Source organism: Dysidea avara, chromosome 8, assembly GCF_963678975.1.
Source record: "Dysidea avara chromosome 8, odDysAvar1.4, whole genome shotgun sequence".
Classification (NCBI taxonomy): domain Eukaryota; kingdom Metazoa; phylum Porifera; class Demospongiae; order Dictyoceratida; family Dysideidae; genus Dysidea; species Dysidea avara.
The window spans coordinates 14,722,340-14,740,797 of record NC_089279.1 but is presented as its reverse complement, the minus strand read 5'-3'; the positions used below and the strand labels follow the sequence as shown (position 1 = coordinate 14,740,797).

The 18,458-nt window shown below is 35.3% G+C and overlaps 1 protein-coding gene across 1 annotated transcript in view; it reads right to left on the bottom strand.

Moving 5' to 3' along the window:
* The window catches only part of LOC136263050 (uncharacterized), a 308,373-nt gene that overhangs the window by 134,734 nt on the left and 155,181 nt on the right, over window positions 1-18,458 (bottom strand). Inside the window, exons 20-25 of the mRNA XM_066057501.1 lie at window positions 12,450-12,566; window positions 12,178-12,393; window positions 7,022-7,180; window positions 6,049-6,215; window positions 2,275-2,329; window positions 1,239-1,352 (exon numbers count right to left, since the gene is read on the bottom strand). Coding sequence (XP_065913573.1) covers window positions 1,239-1,352; window positions 2,275-2,329; window positions 6,049-6,215; window positions 7,022-7,180; window positions 12,178-12,393; window positions 12,450-12,566 — 828 coding nt within the window. The remainder of the gene's footprint in view (window positions 1-1,238; window positions 1,353-2,274; window positions 2,330-6,048; window positions 6,216-7,021; window positions 7,181-12,177; window positions 12,394-12,449; window positions 12,567-18,458) is intronic.

Below are 18,458 nucleotides of genomic sequence, written 5' to 3'. Positions count from 1 at the left end.
ACTTGTTTCATGATGAAGGAAAGTGATAACAGCGAAAACCTTGGAGAGTTAGTCTGCCTCGATCGGACAAGCAGTTCCCAATAGATTTTCTTCTAATGTTTGTGCCTGCGTTCTGGTTGTAGGATGGGTCTGGAAGACAACTACTCAGCAATGAATTTGCTTGTTCATGGATAGCCTGATGATGTAAGTTGCATCTTGGTAGAGAAAGTATTCATAAGTCATGACCATTTAATTAAGCACCTTTAGTTTATTTTCCATATTGTCATTGTACAAATTGATCTTTCTGTTGTTGCCACTTTGTTGCACTTTAACTTTAAAAGCTTTTGGCTTAGAGCCGAAACTTCGGTTGACGATTTCTTTGGTTATCTAGATTAATAAAATAGAATTGGAAAACTGTGCTAACTTATGGGGTTCTGTAGATCCAGTCACAAATATTTTATGCATTGAAAAGGCCTTCTATTTTTATTGCACCAACTGGAATACTTGCAGATCCGGTCACATTTCACAAATGCTTTAACTACTGCTATCAGTATATGTATAGTTAAAAGTTTGAAAATATTGTTAATTTCAGCTTAACAAACAGTATGTGCTATTACCTCATGCATGACGAAACAATATAGGAGCACAACACTATTGAAATTAAAATAACTTATGTCACCTAAATAAGTTGTAAACAGTTAATATCAGTTTTAGTCATACAAGTTTGCATTAATAAACTGTTACTTACTGTAGTAGGAGTTGCGTAACACCAGGTATATATAGTATTCCTTCTTTCAGCACTACAAACCCTACTAATCACTCCAAAACTCATTTATTGATTAACTTTTAATTCACTGCCTGTATGTTCATACAATCATAACATAGTAAACTAAATTTAAACAAGGTTTTGTTGACTAAATGGTGTATATATATATACATGGGTTAATTGTCACCACTTTTGTAAATGATGTTCTATTCCTGAACAATTTACTAGCGAATTGTTGCTAGCAAGTCATTCAGTACACTACTTTAGGCTGTTAGTACCAATGGTTTATGAATTTTATCCTCAACAGTTAATTAGATTAGTCATCAGCGAAAATTTTTATCCTTGATACTAACTCGCTATATGGCATGTTTGCACTTTACATGGTTGAGATCATAAGTTAATGAACATGTACATATGTAGGATTCCATGTTTCATTAATCACAATTAATTTTATTACAAACCAATGTGTTTATGTTTGTAATAATTATCATACCTTACATTCTTCCACCTTAACCCAAGGTACTTCATCTAAAACTGACTTTCCAGTTTCAATATAAGTCAAGTAAGCAGCAGGTTCCATTTTTTGTGAATGATGATGTACTATAAGCTACACAAAGGGGACACAGTATACTTGATTGGTCATCACATTATACAACACACTTAGTAAGTCCACACAAAGAAGTAAACAAATACATAACTTCAGATACCAGATAACTTTGTAAGTAGCATTGATTAATGCATAAATGTTAACCTGAATGTTGTTACATTGCCTGCCTGTCCCGTCTGCCTGCTGGAGTCCTGAAATTGTTTTCACAAAATTGTACATGGTTGTTTGTTTGCATGTTTATCCGTCTTTCCACAGACACACAAAATGGTTTACGCTGAAAGTCACCTGTATGCATGAAATGAAAGCTCTATAGAGATAGGCTATATTTAACTTCCAGGCAAGTGGGTTTTGTTTACAGATAGTTTATTTGTGCTGGTTTGAAATACAAGTGAAGAAAGTTTCTGGAGATGTGAACACCTTTCATTCCACTGAATTCTACATCTTGATGGGCATTAAATGGCAGAAAAACAATGAGACTAGCAGGAATAGTGAACCCTTTTGATTTGAAAGGGAGTGCATCCCCGTGAAAGTGAAGAGTAGCCTTGAGGCTTTTCCTTCAAAATGTTTGTAAGAAAACATGATAGACAAGCTACAAAAACAATCAAGACGATAATTCTTTGCATAATTCGGGATTCACATTGCAGTTGTGTTTCCTTAACACTACAAGATGATTAATGAATTACAAAATAATTAACAAAATACATTGAATTATACTAATAAATTACTTTACAAAGCAAAAAAAAAACTGATTACCTATACCATATTGAAGTTTTGTGTAAATACATGGCTGATAGATTCCTTTTTAGTTAAAGGATAGTAATGTACTACAATAATTACATGGGAGCTTGTTTTTATAAGTAGCACAATATTAACTTAACAAAATTAAACATAGATTTATCATTCAGCAATTTTGTGAACTTACTTCCTGTAGCTTGTAAGGCAGTCTGTTGACTTCTAGAATTGTGAATTTTTGACACCTGTAAGGAATTATTGAACTTAAAGTACTGTATGGCAGCATGTGTTTTCAATGGATGTATGAAATATCATTGTGTGACTAATGGTGTAACCTTTAGTCTGGCAGTGAGTCCTAAATGAACAGATAAAAAAGTTGCTACACTTAAATGATTATATATTGTAACAAGTTTTAGTTTATTTTTATACCCTGCATATATTTCATTGCTTTTGGATTTGAAGTTGTCATTTAGCAAGTGAGTTTACACCATAAATTTGTGCCAATGAATCTACAGTATAGTCCACTTATAACTTCACACATGCATGCATGGCAACACGTGTTTTTGCATGGATAAGCAAATGCTACACATGGATAAAGCTAAAACCAATTGGTATACCAAAGGCCACTCATGGAGCAAGGGTGGCAAAACAAACCCTCCAATCAAATAGTATGGAGGCAGTGCCTCCTCCCCCCCCCCCAAAAAAAAAAAAAAATAAAATATATATATATATATATACCACTTTCACACCTCACTTCAAAGGGAAAAGAAGGTGTATAAGTGGTATAATAGCACTGCTATCAGTGCTCAGGAGTGCATTAACGAGAAATGGAGGTAGTATATACAAGTTATATCCCTCCTAGGAGGGATACAACTTGTATATACTACCTCCTATTCTCATTAATTCATTCCAAGCATTCTCAGAAATCATCTGATTTCTTTGATGAAACTGTGTGATCTCCTCTACTTTAATATAGTGACACTTCACAGGATCGATAGTGGGTTTTAATTTTGTAAAGTGGGCCAAAGCATAGATCATGGACTTGGTGAAGAAGATAGTTTGTTGTTTTACTGAATGAAGAAGGTCACAGGTTAGTTTATATTGCTGTTTTGATTGTATAGTCACGTGGCGATGTCCAGACACTAGGTGTAGCGCTAAATTGATTTGGCCATTAGTGTTAACAATATTACTCACTACTTTAGTTTATTCATGGCTAGTAAAGTAAGTACTATAGTGCACTTGAATCATCTTTTATATTGCTGTTTTGACACCTGTCGCGACGTCACACACGCGTAGTGACTGGGCATGGCGCTTACTTGACTAGGCCATTATAGCGCTGTAAACATATTCACTGCTTTAGTTTATTCATGGCTAGTATAGCAAGTACTTTATAGTGTCACTTAAGCTTGATTATTAGCTGTTCAGCTCGCATTTGGGTTTCCTGTGTTTAATTGCATACCCACAATCGAAACGATCTGCATGCTCGTGTTGATACACTTACGTTGGGCCTCTCAGCAGCACCTTGTCATTGTTCTTACGACATTATCCACAATCGAAATTCACATGGTCCCATATAAGTACACTCGCAAAGCATTCCTGCAGTTTCCCCGCACTTGCAGGTGAATCAGGTGAATGTTAGTGAGTGTTACCTTCATCGCCATGCAATCTAGTGTTGATCATATTGGGATGTTCTCGACGGTGTATGATGTGGCAGTCTATCCATGACTATTGACATAGTAGCACAGACCCCACGATGATGCCACTCCTCCATCACATTCAGAGCGGTGCCCGCCATCCAGGGTTTCGTGTTATCCAATCTCTATCCTCCGTCTTCAGTTCATTAGTTTTGCTGTTGCTCTAAGAGAAGACGTCTGTCTATCCTCCTCTTCCAGTTTCGCTGTGGTGCAAAGAGAAGACACTTGCCCATAGGTTTCAATTTGCTGGGGTCTTCCTTTTGTCCTCTGGATTCTTTCTTTTGTCCTCTTTATCTGTGGCATGATGGCTCACCCTTAACAACTGACAGGTCATGCTGTTCACACTAGGAGGCATGTGTTGAACACTGCGCAAGCGCAAATTCCAGTTAACACTCACTAACATTTCTAATTAATGTCTGCATAATTAATAGCTCCTACATTAACTTGGTTTTAAATATGCATGTAAAACTCATTTACTTAACAGATGATTGTCAATGTACCTGTACTGTGATTGACTCCATGGCTAAATCATATGACCTACTGATATTTGCTAATCACTCAACAGTAAATACAACGAATTCATGAAGTAAACAATGGTGCACTACATACAGTATGCAGCCATAGTGAATTTTCTTGTCAGTCTAGCAGTTGGTTTTTGCTACTATAAATCGGATAGTATAGTCAAACAATTATACGTAATTCAAATATATCACAAGCCAGCCTTGCCTGCTGCCATACTGAGGAGGAAACTTCAAATTTTGTAGTTCTCCTTTTTGTTATGTACAAATGACAGGATAAAGTGATGAAGAGTATCAACCTAGAGTTTAAAAATAATACAAACTGGTATGGTGAACACGCGCCTATAATTTTAGCATTGCATCACACAGACAGGCTTGGCTTGGAATCAAGGACATGGCTCTAGACTTAGGAACATGTGTGGCTAGTGTTGTAGTGCTACCACATGTAGTTTAGGTTGCATGGCTGACATGATGTGGCTGGGTGGCCTACACCAGGCCTTAGGGAATTATGTTCCAAATTTTCATCGTTATTCTGTTCCAAAAAAGTTATCATTATGGTTTCATTATTCACAAAATGAACAGATTATTCTCCAAATTATTCTCAATTTTCATAAAAAGACATTCGACTTTAGCAATTTTTAATGTTTAGAAAGATTTTTCAGTAGTAATCATTCTGTTCTAAAGCTATCTTTTTTAGCTGGCAAGATGCTTAGAAATGTTGTAATAGAGTAAAGATTATTCCACTGGCTGTTCTATTAGAGTATCTTGATCTCAACTCTTGTGAAATTGTATATATTATGCCAATTATGCTCTTAAATCACTTCAAAATGCCAGAATATTTCCCAATTCTTTTAACCTATCATTACGCTCAAAATTATACAGACATAATTCCCGGACCCCTAGCCTATACAATGTGGCTGCATGGCCTACACAATGTGGCCAGACAATGTGGCTGGGCAAGCCAGACAATGTGGCTGCTTGGCCCATATGATGTTACTGCATTATCCACACCATGTGCATGTGGCTGCATGGCATGATGCGTGGTAATGTGAAATTAGGAATGGACTGTACATTAGTTAATTTGACATTTGAATTTGTCCAGAACAACACAGTCAACTAAAACTAAAATGTACCTATAGTAGCTTTAATATATGGGCATAACTATGGCAACATCTGCTTCTGTACTTAGAACTCAAAAACAGGTAGCTTACAATTTCACTTGTAAACAGCTTTAAATACATTACACATGACCTATCATGATGTAAATTATTTATATCATAATTAAGAATTATTTTGTTTTCAAGTTGTTTAATAATTTTAATTGCTGAATTCCGCTGAAGCATCATTTATAAAAGTCAACATATTCATAAACAATGAAGACTTTAATTTGATTTATCCACTACTACGTAATTGGCAGAGCAATCCCTTTATACCACCGAATAATGCCTTTTACAATTGTTTGACATTTTAACCCTTTCACATTCATCTGGGTCCTTGTTTCTCCTTTAACAAGTTCAATTACACCATTCAATAGTATTTTGGAGACTTTTAAACACGGTAATTTTATCAAAGTTTTTTGATATGAGTCAGAAAAGCAAATCATTAACTCAATAACACATTTTTAAAAACCTCCAACACATAAATTTTAAGCAACATGCACTATATAGTGGCCAACAGATCACTTGTTTGATGTCACTGAGTTTCATGGGATTGCAAGTAAATGCAGAAAGTACAGTGTTCTGTATCTCTTACTTAAATTTTGTTGCTCTGTGCAGAAATAGCTTTAAATCATCTTCAGCAGACTCCTCATTGCAATGGAACACTTCATAGGATTCTGGCACTCCATTGTAGATTTCAATCAACAAAAGTAATAATCTCTCATTGTCATAATGAGGTGCATAGTACACAACCTCCTGAAACTGTACACATTTAAAAAGGATAACAGCATCATGCATGCATACATCCATTGGATGTTCTGACATTACATACAGCAGAGATGTGGGTAAGATATGATTTTGAAACCTCCATATGTAAAAACACAAATTTAGAAATTTGGCAAGACATTCATACAGAAAAAAGATCAAGAACAGTGCATACAGTAAAATAGCCTTACATTATTTTCTCAAAGGCATGCAGATCCTTTAAGATACTTAGTTAAGTAACACATGTATTGTCTCCACAAACACAGGTGCTACAACTTTTACATAATTGAATTATTAAAGGGATTTGAAATACATGTAGATTTGCATGCACATAAAAACCCAGTAGCACATGAGGTAATGCTATATTTAAAGGCAGCACACCAGAACCAGTACTTGTACCAATTTGTGAATCTATATACAGCACCGCTCAAACGACGTTGTCTCACAAGAGTGCAAGCAATTTAAAAACTCACTAATTAAAGGGAGTGGCAACCGTTTTACTAACGAGTATTCATCCCAAATGAAATGGGATGAATACTTGTGAGCAAAATGGGAGCCACACCCTTTATTTAGCAAGTTTTTAAATTGCTCACAATCTCACGAGATGACGTTAATTTGAATGGTACATACCGTATTTATGTATGTATGTATGTATTACTGATAGATATTATGTATTGATTGTTTGCTCAGGCAGTCCCTTTTTACATGTAAGTAGTTATGTTGACGTTTTCTAATGGATTAATACTCTAATATACATCTACAATCACCAGCTTCCATTATTACATTGCTACTTAATAACTTACTGGTAGTAATGGGCTTGATGCACTGGGCTGTGATCTACTGTGTAGGAAGTCTTCAGCTATAGAGCTCTCTTTACAAAGATGCTGAAGGTATTTTCCTACATATTCAACTGGTACCTCCTTTGACCGACTATCTGTGTCTGATAAACAGTCGCTAACATTCTGTGTGCAACAAAGAGTTTAAACTTGTTAATATCATCAAGTACATAAGTGCTAATTATGCAATAGAAGAGATCAACAGATCAATCAAAATATTCAACTGTCTGACCAAAAGTCAGCTTCCAACATATCAAGTACACCTACCATCACTAACATCTACTTTGCATTTCAATCACAACACAGACAATAACGTAGGTAATAACTAGCCCTTTTGTCAATTAGGGTTAAAGTATAATTATTTTGCGAGCCAGATTGAATGTATTATAAGATTATTTCCATTTTGGTAGAAACCACAACATAAAAAACTCATTTACATCATAAGACATATAACACAAAAATACCTTCAGCCGCATTAAATTAAAACCAAAGTCATGTGATCTAATTGGCACTGTTTTGGACAACATCAAATATATTTAGATAATTATCAAGTCAGAACAGCCTCTTTGGCGATATGCGAGTGAGTAAATATTAACATGCACATTATATCACTACTTGCTTTACCCTATTCTAAATACTACAGTGAAACCTGTGCACTAAGGTCACTTTGGGACCAATCAAAAGTGTCTTGATTATCAAAGTGTCCTAGCTGATTTTCCAGGTCAATTTACATGGTAAGGGACACTTTGGGACCATTACAAAGTGACCAGATTACACAAGAGTCCCCATTTTCAAGTGTCCTTAGCAATATGTTCCACTGTATACACTTGCATACATATATGGTACTGTTCAAATGCAACATTGTCTTGCAAGAGTGTGAGCAATTAAAAACTTGCTAATTAAAGGGCGTGGTACCTGTTTAGCACGTGAGTACTTATCCTGTTCCATTCAAGATGAATACTCGCATGGTGTCATGCCCTTTAATTAGCAAATTGTAATCGCTTGCACTTCGGTGAGACAACATTGCATTTGAGTGGTACTTTACTGACACAATATTTCACACATCTACTGTATGTGCATAACAACCATCACAATGCTTACACACATGTACCATTACAATAAGGAGCATGCATGCATCCATATACCCACTACGGATACAATAATATGGGTAAATCCATATGGTGTATTGCCTTAAATCATACAGTACGATAGTACTGTATAGTAGGTATAGTACGCATGGCCCACGAAATAATATCATCCAAAAAAACAGCCTCAATTTGCCCTAACGACGATGAGGCAGTATTGGTTAGGTAAAACTAAGCCCAAATAAGCTTTCAGATTGACCCGAAGCGCTTTCAACAAGTTGCTACGGAATTTAAAAAAATATTATTTAAAAGAATTTTCTACTGACTGATTGACTTACTGAGTAATTGACTGATGACTGATTCCTTCAGACAAGTGTAACTCGATAACGGCTAAGGCTACAGGTTTGATTTTTTCACTGTTCGACGTTGCTTCGGCCCGAGAGGTGCCTTTTGGCATACCACAGTACGTACAATGCAATCTTCATGGACTAACCGGCATCCTCCTTTGTGTCCCATTCATCTTTGCTGACATCAAAAAGTGTCAATTTGGCTATAGCACGTGATGGCTTCCATTCATAACGGAAATCGTCTGTATTTGTCACAGTGGCTATTTTGATAGCAGAGGTGCTTTTCAAACAATTCTTGATTCATACTGCTGTGTAACGGGTTGAACATAGCCAACAATAAGGCATAATGGATACTTCACTTTTCAGACGATAATTATTGATATAACTGGGGCGTGTGACACCATTTCTTTCGGTATGCGTGGATTGCAGAGGTGCTTTTCGAATAGTTCTTGATTCAAAACGCTGCGTAACGGGTTGCACATAGCTGACAACGAAGTGTAATGGATACTTCACTTTTCAGACGATAATTGATATAGCTGGAGAGCACAGTGCCATTTCAGATGTGGTATATGTGGGTTCACCAGACATAATAGTTATTTACAAACAAGTACACAGAAAAATTTGGAATTTTCAACTAGAGTAGGGACCATAGCACATCAATAAAAAGTACTGAAACAAGCTGGAGTAGTGCACGATATTACATCACAGTAAAACAATAAGATGTGTTATATCCCTACTGTACTCAAGATACCATAATGGAATGCACATTAGGGATACAACATTTCTTGTTGTTTTACTGTGATGTAATATTGTGCACTACTCCAGCGTGTTTCAGTACTTTTTATCAATGTGCCATGGTCCTTACTTTAGTTGAAAATTCGAAAACTTTCTGTGTACTTGTGTAATTAACATTATTATATACTTCAAAATTAAATTTTTCCCTTTTGCATACAGTAAAGAAAAAGAAGTGAAAAGTTAGCTCCAAAGCCGGTTCATGGTTTAGGCACTTATACAAAAAGAAGTCATATCTACACCAATAATAGCCAAGCTGTGAAAAAAGGTGTTGCTCCCAAAAAACTAGGGTTAAAAAAAGTGAAATTATGGTAGCTGAGAAATGGCTGTTATGATGCTAGCAACAGCGATCACTCATCATTAATTAATATTGATTGACAGTAGCATAATTGTAGCCATTTCTTGGCTGCCACCTTTGATTTCACAACTTGCTCACCCTGGCTTTTTTGGGGCTGCAAACTTTTCACAGCTTGGCTGTTTTGGTATGTATGTATATTACTTACACCATAACCATTTAGGATTTGTTGGTATGCAAACTCAGCCCTTGGTCCTGCAGCTCTAGGGCTTTAGGTGTATTTACAACACAACACATCTTTGGTAAAACTCTTACAAATATTCTAAATATTGCAAAATCAGCCACAATATCCCAAATCACAATCACTAATAACAATGAGTAATGTCACTGATCAATTAAAATATGTATGAGCCAGCATTGAAACTGGATTATTATACTCTATTTGCTGACCACTGACCCAGATAGCAATCCAGGTCATACCCGGATTTGACCCTGATGTGATCCGTATTAATTAGAAGTTACATGTACTCCAGTTAGTAACATCTTATTAGTTATTGCTATAGGAAAACTAAGGTTTATCATTAACAATCAGTCAGTAGGCGTGGTTTCATGTATTTTGCAGACAGCAAAGTATGCTTTCTGTAAGTGGTTGTGGGTTCATGCACACCTACAAATTTCAACATACCATAAATTAGTGTGGCTCCATGTATGCTGTCACACATTCCCAATAGTAATGTGCAGGTATGGTCTTGGCTGAAATAACAAATGATAATTTATGCATATTCTATGTCTTGTGACAGGTAGCTAGCTCAGTATCATACCATCTGGTGTGTTTTTATTAGCACTGCATGAGGACACTAATGTGACGACAATGACTAAGAGTTCAGAGACTACAACTACACATGTAGTATGACAACAGCTGCTCAATATCAGGAATGTGTAATGTATAGCATCCACGAGCAGTCATGTAAATACTCTCATAATGGAGTCAAGTATGCATGACTGATAACAATGAAGTTTGCACTGAACTTGACGTCAAAGATATTAAAGACACTAATGTAAGCAGTTTTACCTACAACAATTGTCAATATCAACAAGTATAAGGAAAATTAAGAATTTTAAGTTCAATTAGGGATCATAAATAGGTAGGGAAACAAGGGAGGTCGCCTACATCTGCAGATATACTAGCAGACATTTATCCCTCAATTCAGTCATGGTAGGGAGACTGAATTAGGGATTAAATGTCCACTAGTATATCTGCAGGTGTAGGCGTACCTTCCTTGTTTCCTATGATCAACTTAAAATTCTTAATTTTTCTTATACAATCATGACCGGTGAACCCGTGCATACCGCATTAAAAGAAAGGATGGCGTCAGAAGTAATGTTTCGACTTAACACATGCCACAAATATCTATTACTCACTTGAAAGTGAAGGGATCATTACACTTTGCTTTCAGCTATGTTCAGCAGTGTTAAAAATGAAAAACAAGCGCCTCTGCAATCAATCCAGTAACCACGAAAATACGGATGATTCGCATGTCCCAATTGCTATCAATTACTGACTCGAAAGTGGCCATTACACTTCACTTTCAGCTATGTTCAGCCCAGCTACAAACAAAATACAGTAGGAGAAACGTCTTTGCAATCAATCCAGTCACTACGGAAATACGAATGATTCTCGTAGGGAAGCCATTGCGCTACCATGAATTGACACTTTTGGCTGTCAGTAATAGAAATGGGACACAAAGGAGGACAAAGGTAAGTCCATGATACATGTATTATACATACTGCAGTATGCCAAAAGGCACATCTCGTGATGAAGTGACATTGAACAGTAAAACAATCAAGCACATATCCTCACCTGTTATCGAGTTATGCTTGTCTGAAGGCATCAGGGCAGGCAGGTAGGCAGTTAGTCAGTCAGTAGAAAAGTCCATTGAATAATTAAAATAAAAAAATTGTAGCAATGTATTGTAAGCATTTAGGGTCATACTGAAGGCACAACCAATACTGCCAAGGCTTTAGGACGGTATTGTGAAGCTGGTTTTTGGGTGATATTTTTGGCCAGAAAAACCCTAACTTCCACGATCCCTAATGTTAACAAATCCATTACTGGATTAATAAAAAGTACACAAACTAGATGAATAAAATTTTAAAGGGGAATAGGGATCACTGAAGAAAGCCATGAAGGTGGTAATGTAAACCACAAATCTCTATTTTGACTTGTCTCAAAATGGTGGAGCATGTAATTAAAATTTATGGCAGAGAGTCAAAATAGCTAGGCATTTGTGGTTTACATTACCACCCCAGCGATCCCTTCTTGTTTCACGGCTTTTTTCATCAATTCTCATTCCCTTTTAAAATTTCAATCTTTATTCATCTACATAGTATAGTAAAATAATTAATGGTTATACTTTTTACAAAATAAGAAATTGAACTCAGCATAATGCTGAGGTAAAATTAATCACATAATCAAGATACAATATCTGGCTAATAATAATTTGCAATAGCAATTGTGGTCACCCTTATCAAATGCATCACATATCAATGGTTCATCTCATTTTGATCACATAAATGCATGGCACAATATTATAGCAAGCAAACCTTCACTAGTCTCTTCAACTTTTGAATCACAGTATCTTTATTTCTAAATAGAAATCCAATTTCTTGTACTACTTTATCAGCTGAAAAATTGACCTTCAAACTATCATAAAGGGAAAGAACTTTTGATACACTAAAAAATGCCAACTCAGCGTATTTGTTATATAAATTTCTTATGATAGCGCTCCATTTCTTCAGCTTGTTGTCTGCAATAGAAACCTGAAGTATATTTAAACAAGTATGCTATCATTTACTATTATTAACACACACTATACCTTGTCTTTAAGACTTTCAAGTTCACTGGAACAAGAAATTGTTTCTGTGATGTCCAGATATTCAGGATGTCCCAAGTCTCTTAACTTTGACACAGTATTGTATAATGTTTGAGCAATCTGCAAAAAATTTAAATAATTTGAAATGAAAATCAATACCTCTTCTTTTGTAGTAAGAATATACAGATGAATTGAGATAAATAAGAAAATAACAATAAAAACCATCAATAAATCAGCACATTTGGATTGTGATGTGGTTAACAATGCTTCTAATGTTAAAGGGTGATAAAAAATATTGTGTCCTACTACAGTGAATTTTAAGTTAGACCTTTTTGTAGTGGATTTTGTAAGTTACTTAGGCCTAGACCTGGGCAATAGTAAAAACAAGTTGATGTTGTGTTACTTCTAAAAACCAGGCGCCATGCAGCTAGCTAACTCATCTGGAATTAACTATAGATAGTATATGTTACTATGAATTAACCAACTATGTATTACTATTTTACAATAGGGTAGTTTTGGGTTGTGCAATAATATTATTAGCTAATTCTCGTATTTTGTAATTCACAAAATTCCGTACATCGTTCAATTACGTTGCTATGTACTGCTAAGGAAGCCCTTGTTAAAGAAACAGCATTTACCAACATATTATGCACAGAAGTATCTTCTAAACTGTTTTATAGTTTGACCATCGTGTTTTTCCCACAAATTCTCTTGATAAAGCCTCAAAGCTACTCTTCATTTTCGTTCGCGTACGTAAGGGATATGCCCCATTTCAACTCGAAATGATCGGCTATTCCTGGTAGTGTACAAGGTCTGCACCATTGTTTTTCAGTTATTGAATGCCTGAAAACCTCAAAGTGAAGGTAGTTTACAAACTCTGAGGAAAGTCGTCACACCCGTATTTCAGTCTGCCGAAAAGAAACCACCTCAGAGCAAATTTCACCTGTGCAGAAGTTTAGTATAGACTTCATTTCGCTTTTACTCCTTACGTAAAAGCTGTTTTTACCATTATTTAATGATTTTTGCTCACGTGGGTGCGTACGGACAAACATAGATAGGTAGATAGGTACACACACATTTTTTACGAAAACAATTTCAGTAAACCAGGCGCGCCTGGTTTAAAATATCGAGTATCGTGACATTAATTTTCAAATCATATCGTGATATTTAGCCTCTACACTATCGTGATGGATGTAACACTTCTAAATGACTACTAAGTAGCTCTATTCATGAACCATATTCTTGCCTTTTCACAAGAAAAGAGCAATGATTAGATATAAACAATGTATAAATTAGCAAGTCTGTTCACAAAATTCTTGATTGTACAAGCAGCTAACTACTGATCTGTCATTTAGATACTATTGTGATACATATCGTTACCATGATATTTTCATTACTATCGATCATCTTGTGACAATTTTGCTATCGCCCACCACTACTTAGGCCCTTTTTACATTTACTTAGACCCTTTTAATGTTTATTACGCACAACTGCACTGGTAGCACTGGCAATGCATTGCAACCTGAAAATTAATTTTAAATCCATAACAACAGTTATGGGTGGAATAATGGCTTGTTTCTAATAATGAATGCTACATTTCTCTGTTATAAGCAGCTGTCAATAGTGTTAAGGTACAACAACTACATAAAAGTCTAATATTTTGTAAAGGCGCTACTACAGTGCCTGAGGGTTACTAAATTACTTAGACCCCTGTGGTCTGAAATCTAACTATTATTTAGTTTTTTGTCACCAGTTTTAATTACTGGTAATTATGCAATATAAGCTACATTACATAAGAAAACAGCTTTGTCAGATGCTGGCTCCCTGTTAAATAACTTTTTAACATTAAAACCAGCATTAAATGTACCCGACGAAAACCAGGCATAATGGTGCATTTGAGTCATTCCGTGTCAAATCAACAAGGAATTTAGGGTCACCTCTCGGATTTAGACGAAACTTGGTGTGTTTGTAGTACCTATGGTGCTTATCACTCATGCAAATTTTTAGCTCCATATATTCCATAGTTTCTGATTTATGACCACAAATATTTTGAATATTTCATGAAAATTTGGTCCATCTCTTGTTACAAAATCAATTGCAACCTTGCACTGTGTAAATATTTGTAAACACAATTTTCAGTGATGGAAGACTGTTGATTGACCTTTCCAGTGATCCCCAAATTATCGGATATCTACTTAATTATGGTTCAAAAGTACTTCATTGAAAACTTTAATCCCTTATATTTTGAAAAATGCTGCTTGAAATTTTTCGAATTCTTTTGTGAATAATGATTGGATAATAGTCTATGTTTGATAAAATTTTTGTGGTGGGACCACAATAGGCTCAAGAGATATAATGAATTATGTTGTGGTATGCGGTGGAATTTCTAGTCTATTATTGCTGTATTGGAGTGTACACCTCCAATAACCATTCGCAACAAGGCCATGCCAAGTTTGTCTTACAGAGTGAAGGTGTCTAGGTGCATTGCAACCTGTATTAATGACCACCTGTAATGAAAGGCCATCTATGTGCTGCAGTTAAGTTATACTTCTTTAATGTATAGCACCAAAGCATTAACCCTTTCTAGCAAATCCAAAAATGGTCCTTATTAGACAGGTTGACTATAAATTACAGATCTGACCACCGTGTGTCCATGAACATCATGTAAATGTACCATCTCTTCACAAATACCTTCTTTATTAAGTTGAATACCAATATAGTGGACTTTGCCATATTTAAGTTGCATATGTGGCTACATAGATACATACAACAGAACTCCTCAGAAGGGATACCTGGATACCTTGATAACCAGGACACCTGTTTATACACTGTATTCCCACTCTAGTGGTGCACATACATTTAGACCAAGATACTTGTGTGGCTTCTGTAATATGAGCACTTTATTATGTTCCTAGCAATGGAGGGTTTTTACCATCATGCGTTAATTGTACCTCAATATCTGAAATTAATTACTACATTACTTTACATTCATGACCACTTTGAAGATCAAGTCATAAACTCATGCACATACTCACATAGGACATGCTGACCACATACTTAACATTTGCCTGTACTGATCTTCAAAGCGTCAACCCAAAATACTTTTTAGTAATTACAGTACTATAAATCACACATTGAGGTGCAAGCAAGTGTTAATAATATAAAAACTCTTGGTACAAGTAATGCATCTACTGTATATAGTGTAACTATTCTATTCCCTGGACCATTGATGAAGTGTTCATTTTTGAGAAACCACAGACTTGTCTTGGGTCCAAAATGTATGTACAATTATAAAGTAAGATCATGAGGCTATTAAGGTGCCCAGATATCCTTTTTGAGGAGGTCTGTTGTACCTATGCAGCCATGTACGTAACTTGAATAGTGTAGAGTGGGGATATGTATGTGAGTGCACTACGGCGAGATTTTACTTAATAAATAAGGTATAACTGAAGAGATGGTACAACATTAATGTGTTTATGGACGCATGATAATCTCATTTATAGTCAACCTGTCTAATAAGGACCATTTTTGGATTTGCTAGAAAGGGTTGATGCTTTGGTGCTATACATTAATATCCAATTAAAGTATAAATTAGCTACAGCTTATAGATGGTTTTTCATTACAGGTGGTCATTAATACAGGTTGCAATGCACCTAGACACCTTCACTCTGTTAGACAAACTTGGCATGGCCTTGTTGTAAGTGGTTATTGGAGGTGTACACTCCAATACAGTAATAATAGACTGCAAATTCCACCGCATACCACAACATAATTCATTATATCTCTTGAACCCATTGTGGTCCCACCACAAATATTTTATCAAACATAGACTATTATCCAATCATTATTCACAAAAGAATTCAAAAAATTTCAAACAGCATTTTTCAAAATATAAGGGATTAAAGTTTTCAATGAAGTACTTTTGAACCATAATTAAGTAGATATCCCATAATCTAGGGATCACTGGAAAGGTCAATCAACAGTCTTCCATCACTGAAAATCGTGTTTAAAAATATTTACACAGTACAAAGTTGCAGTTGATTTTGTAACTAGAGATGGACCAAGTTTTCATGAAATATTCAAAATATTTGTGGTCGTAAATCAGAAACTATGGAATATATGGAGCTAAAAAATTTCATGAGTGATAAGCACCATAGGTACTACAAACACACCAAGTTTCGTCAAAATCCGAGAGGTGACCCTAAATTCCTTGTTGATTTGACATGGAATGACCCATTTTCAAACTCTCTATTATGGAATATTTATAATCTAGTGTATGCTCTGTCCAAGTTTCAGCCTTGTATGCCAACAATTTTTGGAGTTACAGCCCTACAGAGTATTGGGAAATAAAGAAAGATCGATTTGATTGGGAATGAAATTACAGGCACTTGTAAAAAAACATTTCATATGATTTATACTGAATATTTTTATTTTATTTAACATAAATGACAGTATATGAATCCAAGGGTGGATTCACAGGGAGTGCTTGGGGTGCTAAAGCACCCCCTCCAAAATTTTACCATGTGCAAGCTAGGAAGTTTCTAGAAGTTGCAATATAGATGCAATTGCATCTTATACGTATGCATGTGCAATGAAAAGATGGAAAGAGAAGGGAGAATGGTTAATCTTTACTTAGAATTACTAAGAGGGGTTCAAATTATAGATTTTGGTGTGAGACTTAACTTAAAAGCTGAAAATCAAAATACTCTAATAGAACAGTCAACTACTCTAATAGAACATCCATCATTTCAAGAAGTTGTCATTGTGTTTTCTTGACCTGTGCACTGCTATCTTACCATTGCTCCAAACATCCTACCATATATTAATCACTTTCTGAGGACAACATCTGTCAAATTTTATATTATAGTGGAGTATTTTCAGTTATTGCTACATTGATGATTGGGTTAACATGCTTAAGTAAAACAGTTAATTTCTTAGCATGTGTACAGTTAACAAGTAGTATCTGAGAACTGTTTGTTTTTGCTTTATCAGCCCTAAAGTTCCATGCTGCATTTATCTGAATCTAGCATCGCTAAATGTCATACAAGTTTTGCACTCTCAAACCCCCTTGAAGCTCAACTTTATAAGCTCAAATGATACCACACCATTTACGCTGTCACATATTATAAGGGATTAGTTGTGGCCAAAAACTAATTTTATATGTAAGTGACTTTCTACTCTGTTGCAAAAAATTAATATGGAGATGGGGCCACATAGTTGAAAAAGTAAGATTGAAATATCAACAGAACAGTCTGTGGCTATATATACTACAAAGTTGAAATAAGGGATGCGTCGATTTTGCCGGAAAAATTTTTGGCATAATGGGTGGATAAAAGCAATGAGCAAAATACTGGCATAATAGGTGCAATTTTTGTGAAGTGTACATAAAGATTGCACAAAAGATTGAGATACTCTAATAGAACAGTCAGACGTGCTAAAATATCGACAATGCATAGCTAATTGCTACAGGAACAGCAAGTGACAATCGAGATACCCTAATAAAACAGTCACACATGTTAAGCAATATTAGTTAGCTTCTTGCCTTACATGTTAGAAGTGCTGATTGAGATACTCTAATAGAACAGTCACGTTAAGGCAAAACTGTAGCTTTGTACTTGGAAATATTCAAGTAACAAAGATTGGTGCTGAGCAAAATTTATAATTCTTGAGCAAAATATGGAGCATAATAAGTGAAAAATAAAAGAATTGCTGGAAAGAAAATAGGTGGGAAAAAAAGCAAAATAGACTGGTCTCTAGTTGAAGTTATTTTTGTGTGTATTTTAAATCTCTACAGTGACTGTAAGATCCAATCCTGTGTATATTTTTGACAATCCACTATTATGTATTGCCTTATAATCCAATAGCATTTAAATGTGTAGTTCTGTTTTTCTAAATTGTTTACAACTGAACTCATCCATCTTGTACCCCCACAATCTTTCAGTACAATAGAGTATTTGGCTAAAAATAGCTTCCAAATTCAATCTTGTGATAGCTATATTCCAAAAATTTCCA